At 39.6% G+C, this 19,144-nt stretch overlaps 1 protein-coding gene across 1 annotated transcript in view; it reads right to left on the reverse strand.

Annotated features, from left to right (window-relative positions):
• Positions 1 to 19,144, reverse strand: part of cntnap2a (contactin associated protein 2a) — a 533,013-nt gene that overhangs the window by 244,881 nt on the left and 268,988 nt on the right. Inside the window, exon 4 of the mRNA XM_074693022.1 lies at positions 2,641 to 2,788. Coding sequence (XP_074549123.1) covers positions 2,641 to 2,788 — 148 coding nt within the window. The remainder of the gene's footprint in view (positions 1 to 2,640; positions 2,789 to 19,144) is intronic.

Here is a 19,144-nt window from a genome sequence, read left to right on the forward strand (position 1 = left end):
TGTAATTTTATGCTCCACTTTACAGCAGTGGAGCCTTTTTAGCTAAATCAAAACAAAGAATTGTATAACAAATACACGTCCTCCATGATGCGTATCCTGCATTGAATTCGTATCCCAGAAAGATTTACACTGCAGTAATAAACGTGCCCTTGATCCCTCAGAAGTTTAATGCACCTCATTTCAGGATCAAATGAGAGAAAGGGAGTTTTACTGCTTTGTTTGATTCAGCATCATTCCTCCTGGCTCCTGAAGGAATTATGAAGTACCGGGCCTATAATGACGAGTAGTAACCGTGTCACTAGACGATTGCTTGGCTGGTCCGACAAAGAAGGTAAGGTGAGCTCAATAAGAAAATTTAATTGAACTTCTTTCCCTGTCTCAGGAAAGAAGACGATTTATTGACAGAACTGTGTCCACCTCCATTACAGTAAGTGGTGATATGCCTTTTTTCAGCTTGTTACTACTGCACATCCCACTGGTTATGCTACATAAAACAATGGACAAACAAGTAAGCCTAAAGAGGGGAAAATTCATATTTAGAAAACCCTCATTTTATCCTTTGTCATAAACACTTTGATTCGCTGCTGTCTCTTGAAGGCTCTCAGGTCCACGAAGCCCCTTCAGTGTGATTGGTCAGCCTTTTAGAGGCCTGTTGGAGGCATATAGTAAATCATAACACCCTCCCTTTAATCTTGATCACTCATTTCTTCTTCTGTTGAAATCTTGTTCACAACTCTCAATGCATTGATACTATTTCCCTACAGGGTCAAAGCCCAGCATGTGACCTGTAGAGACCTGAGTGACCTAGAGAATGCACTGAATGACATGGCCAATTGTTTTGTATGATTGAGGAGTATTGAAGGTATGCACATGGCGTCACAGCTAGCAGAAGTCACTGTGCTTGCGCTCACCGAGTAGGAGAAAGAGGGAGATGAGTTGCAGCGCAGATTTAAATGCCATCCAAAGTTAAAACAATATCAGAAAATGGGGGAGAGCTGTTGCTAGATTAATTGAACAAACAGCTTTGAAAGCAGTCAGAGCTATCTTTTGACAGGCTACCAAAAGACAAAGAAAAGAGAAACAGAAAGATCGCTGTACAGAAACAATCTAGGCAACGAAAGCTGGATTTGTGCTTCCCCATTTTGTGCCAGTTGACGTCAATTTATGCTGCATTTTTGGGTAAAACCAGACCATAAATTATGAAAGCTTTAAATGTAAATAGCATATTTCATTCAGCTATATTTTTCATAACTGAAAGGTCTTCTTTTTGATTATGAACATTGTGCTCGACATGATTTATATGGTAACTCAAACTGAGGCTAACCCAGTTTTCCAAATAAGGGGGTACTCCAGCACAAAGCAGTTGAAGCTGTGTTGTATGAAAGTATTTGATATTACCTATACTTCAATACCAAAAGTCAAATAGATAATATGTATATTCACTTGGGCCAATACATTGTGTACTATAAACTGAATCATATACATGCTTTTGTATGTTTTCAGGCTTTGCATTGTGTGTTTTCCAGGGGTTGAAATCAGGTACATATAAATGTCAGGATATGATTTCTAGCTTCATGTCAATGAACTCCTTGTTGTATGGTAGCTTTGACAGATCAATGTTGAGTCCAACTGTCTTTAATTTCATGTTATATTCCACATTTTTCCCGGTCTTTGTGTGTTTACTGCCTAGCTCCACAATGATGAGTGAGATCTGTTATGCCAATCAGTCTGACTGGGAGGGGCTATGCCCTGGAGGGGAAGTGATGTAAACCCCTATCCTCTTTACATGCAGGGGAAGATCAATCCCTATCTGTGCTATGGGGCTGTGTTAGCTGAACTTTGAAATATGAAAATGAAATATAACTCAGGATATGTATATCCCCTTTTTTCCAGATTGTTCTCCTGGAGAACACTTTGTAGAATGTAAATGTACGCCCATGGGTATACTTAGTGAACTCTTTTATCTTTAGTTGCCTCAATGACAGGTATTTGCAACTGCTCAGTTCTTATCTTCTTTATATCCATAAATTCTTAGTACGCAGTGATTTACAACTCTCTAAAATGTGACATGTCATGTAGCAGATACAATACTTTTAAGACAGTTTGATGAGTGTGAGTCTGCTCCGGCTGTGTTTTCATAGATGCAGCCATTGTGTTGTCATGACTGAACAGAAATACAAGTGACTGTGCTGCCATCCCTACCTGTTTCTGTAGCCTTGTGTTCCTATGACTAGTTTCTGTGGATACAACAAATGTAATAATGTTTTAACCTTGTGTTTTCTTTTATTAGACCAACACATGATACTCGACCCTAAACACAAGTGCATCTGATGCCTTTTTGCCTTATTGTAAACTATGACTAGAATCAGGACAAAAAGTCAGGACAAAAGTTTGGGATGTAGTGCTTTTCAAGTCTGCAGTCTTCAGTACTTGATTTTACAAACGATCTAGATCAATGAAATTTTTCCATTTACTTGCAAAATGTTTGTGTACATTACCCAGGCAGAGAATACCCTGCTTACAGAAGTTTATCAGGAAGAGAATTTAGTAATATTCAAATGCAGTGTTTTGGAGACAGGGCTGTCTTGGTGTTAAAACTTGAGATTATTTGTATGTATGTGAGGATAAAGTTCTACTTACAGTATGAGCAGCCGTACACCTCTATACGCAGACCGATCCGTCCTTCCTCACTCCAGTCCAGCGGGACAAGCCGCAAGAAGCGCGCCACGATTCCTTGCTGCAGCTCATGGCGAACTGAGCTCTCCGAGTTGGAGTTCCCAGAGAAGGCCTGCAAACACACACACACACACACACACACACACACACACACACACACACACACACACACACACACACACACACACACACACACACACACACACACGAGTTAAATTAAATACATCAAAGCTGCGAGCCTGCAGTCAAACAAGCAGCTTCGGGACTAAGAGCATGTGTATTTGTTCCACTCACCACATCCTACCCTAAGGTGCAGAGTCGCAAAACATACAAAATAATTATGAGTCTACATATCTAATTCGCCTGCCATGAGACATCCTTACTGTGAGGGGATTGGAAGAGGAAACTGTCTCTTGTATTCAGCTCAGGGTACATGTCAGACACTCCCCGTTCACATCAGCTCATATTTAAGCTGATTTCAGGGTCCCCAGAGATTCACTGGGGCTTGTGATGAGGTTTACAGTCCCTTGTCATATTAGCACTGTTCTACACATTTACTTAGTGCAGTCTCTCAAATCACAGCCTCTAGAAAACATCATAGTGTATTGTCTGCAAACAAAGCAAATATGTACAAAGCCCTTCTCAGCAAAATGCTCCAATGTCTGTTGATTTATTTGCTAAACTGCAGCATGCTCAAATAAAAAAGTGGATGAGATGCTTTGGGTTTTGTGTAAAATCACATCAATACAGCAGAGTCTTACTGCATCCTCAGACTTGAAAAAACAAAACCCCTGGATGTGGATAAATACACAGACAGAGAGAAAGTCACAGTTGGCTGACAACACGATGCAGGAAAATGGGTGCCAATACATTCTTTGGGAATGTAATGGCACCAGTTCATTTAAAGAACAACATTAACCTTTGTGTTTTTCACAGCCTTCTGAAAAGGTTCAGCTCATAAACTGTCTCTGTAGTCTCAGTGACATCATCCATTTGTTTCTGGAGAGCAGTTTTAAAGCCACTGATGGCAGATTGTATCATGTCTTTCTGAGTTAAGAAATCATAGGACCAGTAACTACAAAGACACCAAAAAACTACAAAGACACCCAATTCAAAAAAGCTGATCTTTACAGCAAGAAACAAACAAACAAAATTGCATGATTTGTTGGCATCTTTACATTAAACTATTTACCACCGACAATGTTAAAGTCTCTTAAAGAACTCCTTTAGGTCAGACTGGTTCCAAGATTGGAAATTGCCACTAACCACTTATTATCTGTCTGTAAAGCTTGTAAATCTGGCTCAAGTAAACTTAAGCACACTATCATTGACTTTAATCAAATTGGAAATAATTATCCAACAACAAAATTGTGGCCAGCAAAAATGCTAAGTGGCTAGTAACTCTGGGAAACCACTAGCCACAGTTGATGGTGAGCCAAAAAGTTAATGTCAAGCCCTGGTCATAAACACCTGCACTGGCTGAATTTGAGGCCAATGTTGATACTTTTGGGGGCAAACCGCTCGGCGGCAGCACAAAAAAATAACACATATTGACGACATCTCTGTGTACATGGATCAGGGTCAGTCTCTTCAGGGATATGCGTCTCAAGGTTGAAAAACTTCTCTCCAAAGAAGCAACAAAGATAGCACATGCAGACTTTTATTAGATTCTCCCAATTCTTGAATTTGAGGGTATATGTTGGAGGGATGTGAGACAACCTCCTGTACTGTGTTGCATTGGGTATTGGCTCCTTTAAACACATCTCCAAACAGGAGATGAAGGTGCATGTGCCTGTATAGTTCCCACCAACATTCATGTACAAGCGGCAAGCTCAAAGACGGGCATCACTCTTGGAGAAAATTTGGATGAATTCAATTTCACTTATTTCCTCGTTTTGAGAACACTGTATTTCATTTCATGAATAAATATACCCATGAAAAAAACATGAATTAATTGGTTTATTAAAGTATATTTATTGAAGCAACATAATTCTAAATAATAGGAGTTTGGGCTTTATTTTGCTAGGGGTGCTGCAGCACCCCCTGCACCCCTAGTTCTCACACCCTGTGCCTATATTCATGACAGTTAGGAAAAAAAATACAGAAAATTTCCTGAAAAATTATTTACGTTCCCATTTAAGATATTGCATTAGGCATGTTTGCACTGCATTTTGGCTTATAACAAACCAAAAACATTTTTACATGTACATGACAAGGTAAATGCAGTAACTAATGGAAAGTTTCCAACTTAGAATATTTGTAGAATCTGGCAACCCAAATTCAGATTAATTTGAGTTATTTATAGTAACATTCTTTGCTTTAAACCATGGCAGTAGTTTTAAACATTGTAAATACATAAGAAAGTTCCCCAGAGGCTTTGACCCTGCAGTCTTCTTGAGCAGTACTTACTAAAGCCCTGTGGTTTCCCATGATCTGTTAGAAAACATTGTACTTTGATCAATTTTACAATAGGGAGGTAGTTGAATGTCTTAATGTTTTATGCACTTGATGCTTGAACGTACTGTATATGGTTTTATATCATAGCAGAAGCCACGACTGAAGACTCCTTCTCCTCTGCTCAGCATCCAGTCTTTTAATTGACCTGGCACATTATGGTTACAGCTCTTATCATTATCACTTGTTTACCCTGGCCAAACTGAAACAAACAAACAAAAATTCTCCACCTTGATGTTTGGCATGCTTTTCTTGCACAAGACATTCGTCACTGACCAACAGGAAGAATTTCCATTAGCAGCCAAGCAGGTAACAAGATGAGAGGAAAGACAGTAGACTGGCATGTGTTATTCTAGATAAGACATGAAGTGGGCAGGGTGGTGGATGGGCTTGGGGGAGAAAAGCTCTGCTCAGACGGTCGGCTTTAAATCAACTCCTCAGTGACCCAGACTCCTGAAGATACGCTATCTGCAAAGAGGAGATGGTCAAGAGTTCACACGAAGCTCAGAGCCACTGAACTTCCTCTGTATCCAGGGAGTAGACATGAGGTGAACAGTGCTTCTCTCTCCTCTGTGGCTCCCCCTCCCTTTCATTTTTAATCTTTATTTATCCAGGAAAGGTTAACAGGGCACACAAACACACTCACATGCTTTTTTTATTTCCCGCCTGCTTCAAATTCACACAGCTCCACATGACTCATCGGGGAGCCCTTCAGGAGACTTTAACAGGGGTTTCTACTCTCTGCAGGTGCATGGGTCTTGATGATCCAGGTTAAGAGACTTGCTTAGGGGTAGGTGTGCTGTTTTTGAGGACTTCATCTCACTCACAGCTTCACCAGAAATACAGATCTATTTTCAAGTGGGTTCCTGATGGTCAAGTTGTATTTCAGAAAGAACGTCATGTTCTCTCATGAGTGGTTCAAGAGGATTTCATGAGAATCTTGACTATTTCATACAATCTGTCAGTAACTCAAACTAATGGGGGCTTTTTGTGCGCCTGAGCTTAGTTATAATGATCTCCGTTGGCTTTGCTGAGATAGATCTCCCCTTAACAAGTCAGCCCAGATATCCCTTCATAAAGCATGTTTCCAGATCCCTGAAGGCTCCCACGCAAGATGTGATATACTGTATAATTCCCACCATGAGAGCTAGGTCCAACCAGGGGTTTCCTCCTAGTTAAATTTACAGCTCCAATGTCAAGTGTCTTGCTTTTTTGGGCCCCCATCCAGAGTTATTGACCATGGGTGAAGATTTGAACCTTGTGTATTCATCAGTGGTTGGTTTGGCTGACTTGGTTTACTTTGTCAGTATTTTAATATTTTTATAATTTATATATTTTTTTGTTTAGTCAATGTTTGTTTTATTTTTACTTGTTCTTAAGATCTCTTCTTTGATCTCTTTTTCAATATGTTGTTTTTCTTCTTTATCATTATCGGGCTCTTTGATATTGTTATTGGGCTTAAAACAGGACCTTTAAACAGAAATTTTGTGCTATCCATGCATAAACATGCAGTTATGACAGTAAAGTTCAATGAATCTTGATTGTGTTTCACTTGGCAGTGAAAACTTCCTGGATTGCCTCACAGTGACACACAATTTAAGCATTGTTGTTGCCATGTTGGCATGTGGAATTCTCATATCACTGCTGTGTCAAGTTTTTGGCCTGGCACATGCCAAGCTGCTACTTTTTCTGTTTGATGCAAAATGAAACTTGCTTTATTGTCACCATTAAACACTAAGTGCACCAGAAAGGTCAACTTGTGCAAAAGTGTATATCATAAGCTGCAGTTGGCAAACTGAAATTAAAGAGGGGTATTGGGCTTCTTTTTTAAAGGTTCTATACTTTCCTCTGGTATCCCTTGTAGTAACTTAATATTACTTACATCTCAAAAACAACAACAGCAAAAATCCAGTGGTTTCATCACACTGTACTACAGCCTCCATCTGAAACACTGCTGTTGCTTTCAGGCTCCAGAAACCCTCCTTCCCTCTGATTGGCCAGCCCTCTGGACACCTGTTGGAGGTTAACCTTGGTGTTTGACTCCCACCATTCCAAACTTCATGGACCAAACAGAATATCCTTATGCAATGTCTTGATTTTCTTAGCAAGTCTTGTAATGTTCCCATGCTAATTTTAGAACAAACTATTCTGAGACAGATTCAGAGATTTCTGAAAATGTGCAAAGCTTTGGAAATCTGCACAGGTTTAGAATGAACATCCATCATTCTTACTTTATATTCTTGTTTTGATACAGAAAAGCACAACACCCTCTCTTTAAGTGTAGGTGTCATACAATGCACTGAACATTCAGGCAGGGGAGGCAGCGTTTAAGTGCACATATTCTTGTTATCAGTTGCTAGTTAACACTATAGCAACGTTGACTGACAGCTTCTTGAGCAGATGTGCCACAGAGTGTTTGCTTTTAGCTGCTGCACCTGCTGTGCACATACAGCTTGAGAGGCCTGTGAATCAAACCCTGTCAGAAATGGATGGGAAAGCAGAGCTTATCTAACCATGCTTAGTTTTCTGTAAAGTTTACTGAGAAACATTTCGCTACAACTGAAGAGTCTGTCAGAGACTCACCGGCAGAAGCTATGATCAAGCTTGATAAAAGTGGGAGAAAGATCTTATTTTGTTCGAACAATACAGTAAGTGAAACAGAATATTAATTGCATATGCAGAATTAATGTTTCTTCCTAATAAAAACTGATCTGTATTTTAAAAGTATATCACAGTTTATATTGTGAGGAATAAAAGATTTAAAACACAGTTCAGAACAAGGCCTCCATTACTATTAATGCAGCACCAACCTGTCTGATTCATAATGCATTTTACCCTCGCTTCTGAACAAGACTCTGCTACTCTTGAAGCCTCCACTCTGGGTGATCCTTCTTTCTTCATTAGTGGAGCCTCTGATGTAAAGGGACTTCAGAGAGGTAATAAGAATTCCCAGTTGTGGAAAATTACACCTTAAAATCATCTTATTGGCTGGTCAGCTGGTTCAACCAAATTAAACACAAACAAACAAACAAAACAAAAATATGTGAAGCCTTTGAAACCTTAGTTGCAGTCGATCACTCAGTTTCCTGTTTGATTTTGGTATAGAATTGAGTGTAAAGCAGGTAAGGTAGAGACCTGGGGACAGGAACACCGCCAGGGATTTTGAGCCCCATGAAAAGAAATATTGTTGGGCCCCTGTATAGCTGACCACAAGGCCGGCAAAAACTTCCTATGCTGTCAATATAAAACTGTACATTTTAATGATATATTTCAGTATCATTTCCCATATTTGTGAAAGGAAAAGCATGACAGTTACTGTTAGGGAAAGCACTGAAGACTCTGAATACAGATTCATTTATTGACAGAAAGACTGTTATATCTGTTATCTCTATAATAAAAAAGAAATAATAATAATGTAAAAAGCCATCTGCTATTCATGAACACAAAATGTATGTGTCTATTCACACATGCATCACTTTGACGGAAGAGCAACTGATTAAATATGGGCAGCTTGCCAAACATGAACAATGAAATGTACAAACCCAGAGTTTTCTTCAAATACATGAGCGGGAAGAAAAGTGAGCGAACTAAAAAAACCACAAAGTTAGGAAACAACAACAGGCTGATCTTTCAGAACTTTCCCACATGAACCAAACCCACCTTGTTTGTAGAAAAAATGGGTGGTATGTTGTCGTCCCTTTGCTCCTCTCCCCCAGCCTGGTCTTTTTTTCTCTGCCTAACTTTAGTGACACTTTGGCGTCTCTGTCTCCTGTGGGACTAGAGCACTGTGCTGTACATAGCAGCTCAGTTGATTGGTAGAAGCCTCCAACTAATCAACTGAGCTGCTGCACAGAGTGGTGCTCCCTTTAGGAGGACTGAACCATTTTGCATTAAAAGGGAGGGGGGACCCGGGGACCTGTTAAGAAATGTTTCCAAAACAAATAAATGTAATGTCACCAGTAAATTGTAATATATAATATATATTTTAGATTATAAACTGACAACATAGTGTCAGCCGTAACATAATAGTGTGACACCATAGCAGCGCGACACAGTGTACCCAGCTAATAAATCCAACAAAGAAGAAAAACATGACAGTTGACATAGAGCAACGATGGAAGAAATCCAGCATTTGGTCCTCCTTGTGATTCTAGCTCTTTGATGCTAAGTGCATTCAAGCTTTTTCTTCAGAGAAGGCTGTGTGCCACCAGGAGAAATGCAAATGCTGTTGCCCGCTAAGTAACGATTCTTTCGACCAATCAACGGTCTGCGTTGTTGTAGCTCCACCTTCTGAGATCAGATTGGTTTAATTTGGCACCCCTACGAAAGGATGCCAAAAAGTGGAGCGGCTCCTCTCGGTTATTTGGGGGTCTGTCCTGGCATTAGCCAGCAGAAACATCTTTAAGTGCTGTGCCGAGACGAACCAAACTGAACCACCTAGTGGAAGCGGGGCTTATGTTTCTAACTCTGTGTTGTGATTTAGACCTCTTAGCTTGAATGAATGAACTGCTATGCTACACGCGCCAAAATTACTAAGCAATGAGAATGTAAATGCCATGTTATATGTATATTCGATGCTGTTTTTATCTACATAGATTAGGCAGTCTTTAATGAAATTTGAAACCTGGTATTTATTTCTCTTTCCTCTGCTTAGTTCTCACAGGTTGACCAGAGAATAAAATACCCATTTATTAATCAAGATCTTGTGACTCTGCTTGTTATAGGAGGGAGCCATAGGGCCAATGTCAAAGTTCAGTGAGTCATAGAAAATAGAGACCCCTTTATAGAGAAGGGCTGTTTAATTTTACAGTTGAGAGTTGAGCTATTGCAAACTCAAAATATTGATATGCCTCGACACAGAAAGCATCTGAAAAGCATGAAACGACTCAGAAATGCCTCAAAACAGAAAACTCTTTTAATCACTGTCTAGCACCGCTCTATGTTGTTTGCACATTTCTCAGACTTTCCGTCTCAAACTTCTCTTTCTTCCCTTGTTCTGTCAAATCCTCTAAATCCTCCTTCACATCATGTGCTCTCTATTGCATGTTTGTCCTCCACTATTCTCTTTCCAAAATGCCTGTGGTCCTGGCTCAGGAATCGAGGCACAGAAAAAAAAAAGCACAAATGGATCAATTTGCATGCACACACGAATGCACATATGCTCGAATACACACAGCCGCCCACACACCACCTTGCCATTTAAACCCCTCTGCTGCGTTAAAACCTGATATCACCTTTAAGCTCATTTCATAGTTGGGAATAAAATATTAATAAAAATAACACCCCTGAATTCTGTCAACCTTAGAGAGGATTTGGCTGAGTGTATGAAAGACTTTACTTCTTATTGTCCGTGTGACACTTTCTTTCCCTTACCCTTGTCAAGGTAAAGGAGAGAGACAGATAGAGGGGGAGAGAAAGAACAAACCATTTTCCTTTCCACCTGAAAGCTCAATCCCTCTGTCCCGATTTCCCAGCTTCTTTCTTGGATTTCTCTTTTGTGCTCGTCCCCCTATTCGGCACTTATCTGTGCTTGGCTGAATGAACAGCTCAATTCAGGGACATTACAATGCAGAGTGGGGGGCAGAAGCCAGGAAAGGGAAGAGAAAGGAAGGAGGAGGAGGAGGATGAAGATTCAGAAAAGGAAAAACTTGTTGATGCTGAACAACTCGCAAAAAGTCTGCTTAGTCAACCATTTAATTCCTTCTACTCCAAAGTCAAATCATTAACCAGCAAACCCATGAGTAATTGGGTATTTGTGTATGTGTGTGTGTGTGTGTGTGTGTGTGTGTGTGTGAGTGTGTGTGTGTGTGTGTGTGTTACTTTTTCCATATGTGCGACCATTTATTTTGCTGTACGTGTGTGTGTAAGTGTTCAGCAACTTAAGAGCTTAGACACTTTGACGTTTTCTTTAATCAAGAAGTGAGGTAATTTACGGTGACAAAGGCCACAAAGTGCCTGAGGCAACTTCCCAGCTTCTACTCAGTGTGTTGGTGTGTGAGTGTGTGTGTGTGTTCATGAGTTTGGGTGTTTCTCTCTGATGTATTGATCTATATTTATGCAACATACACAAACTTAAGTTCTTAAAGTTCACCGCATCGAGAAATGTATCATATTTATTTCTGTTTCAAGTGCTCCTGTGGGTTTATGCAGAAACTTGAAACATATTTAAAATGGGGAACGTTGTCTTGTAAGGAGAGCTTGATTTAAAATCAAAACAGCATGGAGCTGTCGCATGTTTTTAGCAGGCCACAGCATCAGTTGAGGAAAAGCAATGAGGGGAAACTTGGAAAACAGAAATAATGAGGCAAGCTGAAAGCCAGCTATACTCCTTGTTGGGCTTTTTGGACCTCGAGGGCTGCTATCCTTCCAGGAAGAACAAGCCAATCACTTCACTACAGACGGCCGACAAATGGCCTGGTGGTCTGAAGTGTCTCACATAAATTTACACATAAAATGAAACAAACAAAAAAACAAACAAAAACTTGATGGCATGTGTATATGTCCCTAAACCTATCCTGGTGAGGTCATGTGTTATCTACTCTTGCACCGTCTTACATGTTCAGTTTTCCTGGATTTTTCCCAGGATTTTCATCTCCTGAATGTGTAACTGTCTTTTTTCTATGCATTCTGCGTTTTTCTTTTTGTTCATTTGTGTGTGTGTGTGTAACTGTGTGTATTTGTGCATCTCTGTTTTGACAGACAGAGACAGGCCTTTCCAGAGAACAGATCTCTAGATACTGAGAAAGAACAAGTGAAAGCTATTTTCTGGTGTTTGCTTGTTGCAACTGGACCCTGTTTCAGACCAGCCCAGAGTCAGGTCTATTGTGTGTGTGTGTGTGTGTGTGTGTGTGTGTGTGTGTGTGTGTGTGTGTGTGTGTGTGTGTGTGTGTGTGTGTGTGTGTGTGTGTGTGAGTGTGCGTGATTTGTGTTCCTGTTCCTTTCTAACAGGCAGGGGAAATCAGTCCAGCCTGGTCTGGTCTTTTGTTTTTATCGACAAGTGTAAAGGACAAAACAGGAAGGCCGTGGAGAAATTTGTGTTTTGGTGAAGCCTTGCGAGTTGCCGTGTTTGCATTTGTACATACCCAGAGAAACAGGACAAACTGTGATATTGACACATTTCAGACATGACTCCATAAATGCTGCAAAAACACAGAGTTAGATTACGTCTGAATATTTAAGAATAGAATAAAACAGATTTTAGTGTCAAATAATCACTGATTGCCTTCATGATGTTGCAGTTTCAACTCCTTTTAATGCTCAAGTGAGGCCTAAACTTTGTTGTAATTGCCTGCTTACGTCATACTGATGTCTAGGGATTGGCTGGTGAGTCTTCACATTTCCATCCTGCCCCAACCACAAGCCAAAACAAACATTTACCTCACGGATAAAATAACACGGGTCCCACAGGTAGGTACAGTCTACAGCAGAACAGCTCCTTGTGTCCGTTTGAAGCAGACATTCACACTCATAAATAATTGAAGTACTGTGGAGGTTGTGTTCTTTATGTCTCCTCTTGCCATCCTTTTTCTATTCTGCTGCTCAGGATACTGCAGGGCTGGTTTTTGTTGATAGAGATGTTGTTTTAAAGCTTCCATTTTATAGCATCAAATAACTTATTCGAGCTAAACTTCTCAGAATTTAAACGCTTGACATAAGTGAGCATTTTAGAACTCAATTTTACAATAAATACTTTGTTTAAAACAGTTTGTTAAACATGCAATTTCACTTTATGGTTACATTCATGCATCATATTGTCAATATGGAGGAGATGGGCATGGGGGCTACAAATATTGTGGCTTCACTTTTTGAGAGTGGACATGTCGCCCTACTTAAATGATGAAGCCTTAAATGATTTTAATGAAAGAATTTTTCTTTTTTTTTTTGTTTAAATCTTTTTCTTTTCTCTTTTTTCCAAATATGAGGGATTGGAGTGCTGGTATGGCCTGGCTTTGAGCTCCTTTCCTGCATGTCACTCCCCACTCTCACCTTGTCCTGCTTTATCCACTGTCTTGTCCTCTAATGATTCATGATTAAAGGTATGGATATCCAGAAATTAAAATAAATAAATAAAATAATAAATGAATAAATAAGTCGGATAATGTGCATACAGTCAAAATTTTGATGTCATGTTTGTGACATTGGAATACTCTTTTCATCAGTAAAAAAAAAATGCATCCCAAATTAATAAGTCTAGGTTTCATTTAAAACTACAGTACCACAGGATGAAAGGTGTTGGTTGAGGATGTTTTGAAAACCTTAAAAGAGGACAGCTTACCTGGCCCCTTAGAGATACTGGAAGAACACCCAAATATGACAAAGTAGCTTAATAAACCACACATTTATTTAAAACATTTTTTTTCCTGTTTGAAGTAAAAATTTTAAGACAGTACACAGTGCTTCCCACCAGTCGCATTTTCTGTCTGAGCAGGCAGCATATATGTTATGTTTTGATCTGAGAGAAGGAGTGGCGTGGGTCTTTCATACAATGACATGTGCAGCACGCATGCTCGACACTTTGACAGGCAGGTGTATCATAGAAATGCTATGGCCCAGTGCAGTGGTTAATTATGAATATCAATGGTCCGTAGAACAAGTTGAGCAAAACCTGGACATTTTCAAGACGTTTAAAGAAGTTTATAAAATCCCCCTGGATATAATTTTATGACCAAATAGGAGCTACAGCTAAAGCAACAAAGAGGCTTAAATGAGGCCAAGGGACCAGCAACTGAGGTGGTGTTAAGATAATGGTTACCAGTGCAGAAAACCATTGAACAACTCCTAAGCAGCCTTGAAATGTAGTTTTACAGGGTGTAATGACTGAAGACGGTATAATAAAAAGGACTAATGTAAAAATGCTAATAGTCAGAGGAAACCATGGTCCTCAAAGGTTCAAGACATGTAGAAAAATAGAACAAAGACTAGTGTTAAATGCCACTATGAGAAATGATCTGTAAGTTGTTTTATTTTTTATGTATTTTTCATTTATTTTTTGTTTGTTTCCTCAATGAAGCACAGTGATCAAAAAGATTTTTTTCACAACAAAACAATGTTTTTTTTTTGTTTTTTTTTTGTCATATGAAGCTGTGTACCACATTGTGTGGTGTTACAACGCTCTGTGTGTAAGTTGTGCTGTGGCTGTGTTCCCCCCAATCTGTAGCAACAAGCGTGCTCCTCTGTCTGGACATGGCCTCAGTTACTTTCTCTTTAAAAATCTGAGTTTAAGCTTTTTAGAAACCCTCAGCATCAAGCTGAAACCTTTTACCTTCAATGACAGGTTTATGCTAATCGAGCCCCTTGCCCTGACACTTCATATCAATAAAATACAGCGATTGGCAACAGGCTCCTCTGGACACAAAAAGTGCGCTCAATGGGAGAGATTTTTCACATCCGCTGGCTAACCACTTCTTGACACTTTCTCATAGAATTAAAATTCTGAGCTGCATAGTCAATCAAGACTCCCACTAAGAGGTGGAGTCCAGAACCAAGTCCTGCTGCAGGCAGGAGCTGAATGGATTTATGATCTGGGTCTACAGCACCAGACTGAAAATGGAACTTTAGCTGAATCATCTACACTTTTTTTTGGACATTATTGTACTTTTATTTTGCACAGTTTTAATCCTCTTTAATTTTCTGTTGAGTTAATGTAGTGATAATTGGCAAGTAAATCTTTTGATATGTGCTACTATTTTCTCCAGTTTTGTATTTATCAGCTCACACTTGATCCAGTTTGTGCGCTGCTGTCTATGATCCTCCCATCATCATTTTGAAAACATGCTTTTACTTGAACCAAGGTTCTTTCTGATTCTTTCTTCTCAATGTATCTATTTGTATCACAGCCATGTGCTCTCCTGGTTTCATTTTTTCATTAACTGCCTCAACCTGTCGAGCAGCTTCCACTGAACTGGTGACAAAAGGAGGTAAAATCAGTCTTTAGCAGAACATGCATTATTAACTGAGGAATGAGGAACACTTCAAAAGATTTCATGCCAATAACTCGACTCACTCTTACATTTTGGCTAATTAATAATCAAAGGAAAGAAGAACATCTTAGCATCACACCATTATTGGCATTCCCCTCCTCTAACTTCACTAAATTATCAGTGGGATGTAAAATATTCCCCTGCAGTGAATTAAATTTTATAGACACACACACACACACACACACACACACACACACACACACACACACAAACACACACACACACACACACACACACACACACACACACACACACACACACACACACACACACACACACACACACACACACACACTAAGAGGGAAAGAATAGAGCTTTAAGAGCCCATTACTCAGGCTGTGAACGTTTGGCACCTTCTCTCTCCTCTGCTCACCAGGGAACAGCGCTGATGGAGTGAAGACGGCCTCCCCGCCTCTGCTTGAAAACCTCACATACCACCTAGAGCTAAGTTGCTATGTTGCTCGGTCCCTCCTGAATTTAGAAGGTTTCTCTCAGATTGTTGTGGCCTGAAGTGCTTGATTTTATTTCAGCTTTTGAAAACTTGGAAACGCAAATCGCAACGTTTTGAAGACTGAACACAACCTCTGAATGGCTAGGGCAACACTCTAAATGCTCATCCACTGGCAGAGTGAGGTGCTTCTATGCCGGGACAAATCATATGAAGCCACTACAGGGATACCAGAGGGACACAAACTGAGAACTTTCAAAATAAAATACTTCTACAAACCTTTTTGACAGGAACTATGATCATGTTCATGTTCACAACTGTGCAACAAAACTTTCATAGCAGCTGCTCAAGCTGTACCACAGGAGACTTCCATGACCCACCGGGGAACTGTCCTCTTTATCTATTTCAATTCATCCTCCTCATTATTCACACTCAGCAGTTTTTAATTTCCATACAACCCTTATCATGAGTGGAGGGGAGTGACATTAAAAAGGCTGGTGTTCAAGTCCTGTGAAGTCACTGCTGCGGATCAAGATACAGAGAAGAAAGTTTGAGAGGACTTTTTAATCAATGTGAATGAAAAAAAGGCATAAAAGTTGTATCCATGGCTGCCAGCGGTGTGTTCCTTTTGTGGCCTGATAAGTGAAATTTAAACATTCTTCGCTTAAATACTGAGTTTAATGGTTGATTAACAATGGCCAGCTGCAGCAGAAGTCTGGGAAAGTGAATGTCTGTGTGTGCACTTTTTTTTTTTTTTAAAGAAACATAAGTTTTGGATTAATATCAGTCAAGCCGATTAAATGTGTTTATAAGAAAGTTCACCATACTTACTTTGATCAGTAATGACTGATTTGTCTCCCCTTGCTTCTCTGATCATGATATTCTGAGCTTTATACTGAGTTTGGTATAAAAACAGAGGCATTGGTGTGAAGCACCACGATAGAGCCACACAGTAGTACATGTAAACATGAGCTCACTTTTAAACCATAGAGAAAACAGACATATGGGAGGAAGGTTGGGCTTGTTGAGGCAAATCTGCAGTTAATGAAGCTGACGTTCAAACAGCTGAGTTTTTTTTTTCTTTTTTTTTTTTTTTAATTAGTTTCTTTTGACAGGGTTTCTGTCTTTACTTTCAGATTCAGGCACTGTGAAGAGTGTTCAACTGGTTTCTCAATAGTGTCTCTCATATAGGTGCCTACTCATGACCAAAATACTAAAACATGGAGATTTCGTTACCAGTGGTGTGGCGTGGGGATTTTTTTTTTTTGAAGAAGCCAAGTAAGACAAAGCTTCTGATCTGTTTTTAGGGAGTGGGGTGCATAAAAGACTTTGTTGCAGCTTGTATATCGCTATTTCATGTAATGGAATGACCTGTCAAGAGCGCTCTGAGAGCTCATTTTACTTACACATGTTTGTTATGTAACCGACACTTTGAACACTGACACACGCCCTTTCACTCTCCCATCCTCCGTCACCCATTCACACACACGTACACTGTCCTCTCGACTTAGCTTAAATATCTCATTTATTAATTCAACCCCCCACTCAAATGCACAACTGGCCGCTTCCACACCACTAATGTGCCAATCTCCCTGATTTCATTCAGTGGCTTGATGACGATACTGTGATTTGATTGGTTTGAGGCCAAAGACGGGGTGGCTTCCCTTGACATATTCTTGGCCAATCACTGGTGAGCAGTGTCATGACCGCAGCCTCATCTGATTGGTTAATCGATCTTGGGTTTTTTTCACCAAGGGATGTTAACTCGGCTTGGCTTCCCTGCGGACAACAGTGTCAACATTGTACTTCCACCGCTCATTCACCACATAACCTGTTTTTCACATCATAAATGACTTAATAAGTAGAGGAAAGAAATAAGGAAGAGATGACAGTGATGAAACAGAAGAATTATTGAAACTGTTAAAAGGAGCATTTTCATTAAGTCACTGCTACAGTCTGGAAAAAAGAGAGGAAGCATGGCTTTCCTTGGCCTCCAGGGGAAAACGCCACTGTTGGTTATTTTTGTAAACTGAATTAAAGGTTCTGTGATTGGTTGGGAACATAAACATCACCTGATTACTTTGCATCATGCTAAAAGATGTCTTAAACAAAGTTAGTAGTAATAAAAAAAAATCTATATTCCACTCAGTTGCTCTGGCAACAAATGGATGCTTTAATAATAGGTACATCTTTACCACAGTGGATGATGGTGCTTCTGGGAAATGAAGTCTTCTGGAAAAACAAGACTAATTTGACACAGGGGAGTCACCAGAGTCAACTCAACATGAACGTGGCACACAGAGGCTTTGAAACAATGAATATTCCATGAAATGCATGCCCTTTAATTTATCTGTTATTTTTAATTTATATTTCTCTACTTCTATTCCTGATAACAGCTCTCAGGCTCACACTTTACTCAAACATCCTCTTATTCTGCAGAGCTGTAAAAGAGACAACATGCCTCATTTATGTCAGACCTTTCAGTGAAGCTCAGAAATAGCAACGCTTTAGCTTTATTGCTTTTCCATAATATTAATAACTACAATACATAAAGCATGAAGGTAAGTGAGAGAAACTACGGTAAGACTCTTGCTGAGATGTGCAGCTCCCCTCCTGATCAGTCAATTACAGGTGACATTTAGAGAGCTGCAGATTTTCCAGCTAAATATGAAGGAGCCTGTTTGGTTCAGTGCGGTTTTTGGCTGGTGGTAGAACCTAAGGAATAATTGGGTAAAATGAACTTAAGTAAATAATATACACACATAAAAAACCTGGTGTTTATATGGAATCTGCAGTTTATAGTTGAAACACATGTAACCCAGCTGTCTGGGCTTTCAGGAGCTTTCGGTTGGGACTTATTTCATTGAACTGCTTACACATCTTTCACTGTCATGGCGCTATTCGTCTGTCATGTATTCCTTAAAGTCAGTGTGCATACCTAGAGTGAGTACTTCATCATAAAAAGGAAATTTTATTCATATTTGATTTCAGCTTTTTCCAGTCTGACTATTACTGTAGCACTTTTTATCTTTGTCCAACACTTACTGTTCCCCCTGCTCCCTTTGCACTAATGTAAACTCACTCCCCTTTCTTTCTCTCCTAATGCCATCCTTTCAAGATAAAAGTCCAAGACAAATGCCTAAATTGAAATGAAAATGTATGAAGCACTTGATGTATGTACTTAATCAGATGCAAAACTGGAGACAGTTTAAATGTAACAGCTGGGAAATCAGTCAAGTAAAGAAAAGTCAGCCTTGTTTTTTCTTTACTGTTTCTTTTCTTTATCAAAACTGTCAGATTTCTGACCCATAGAAACGTTTTGGAGTAACTTTTTATAAGTGAAAACCAGGTGAGAGGTAAACACATGTACTGCTATAAAAGAAGTGTTTGAAAAATCCACTAATCAGGAGGGTGGCAATGTGGTGTTTATCACGACTACTTCCTAAAGTTGTGTTTTCTGCAAAGTTGCTGTTTTTCCCTCGCTAATTTGCTGTCCTGTAATCGCACATATTTAAACTGTTTTCTTACAAATAGCCTTATTTACAACCTTACACATTTCCAAATTTGTTTCACACAAGTTTACTAT

This window comes from Halichoeres trimaculatus, unplaced genomic scaffold, assembly GCF_033239565.1.
Source record: "Halichoeres trimaculatus isolate MK-OKI-2021-1 unplaced genomic scaffold, fHalTri1.1 fHalTri1_scaffold_18, whole genome shotgun sequence".
Taxonomy (NCBI): Eukaryota; Metazoa; Chordata; class Actinopteri; order Labriformes; family Labridae; genus Halichoeres; species Halichoeres trimaculatus.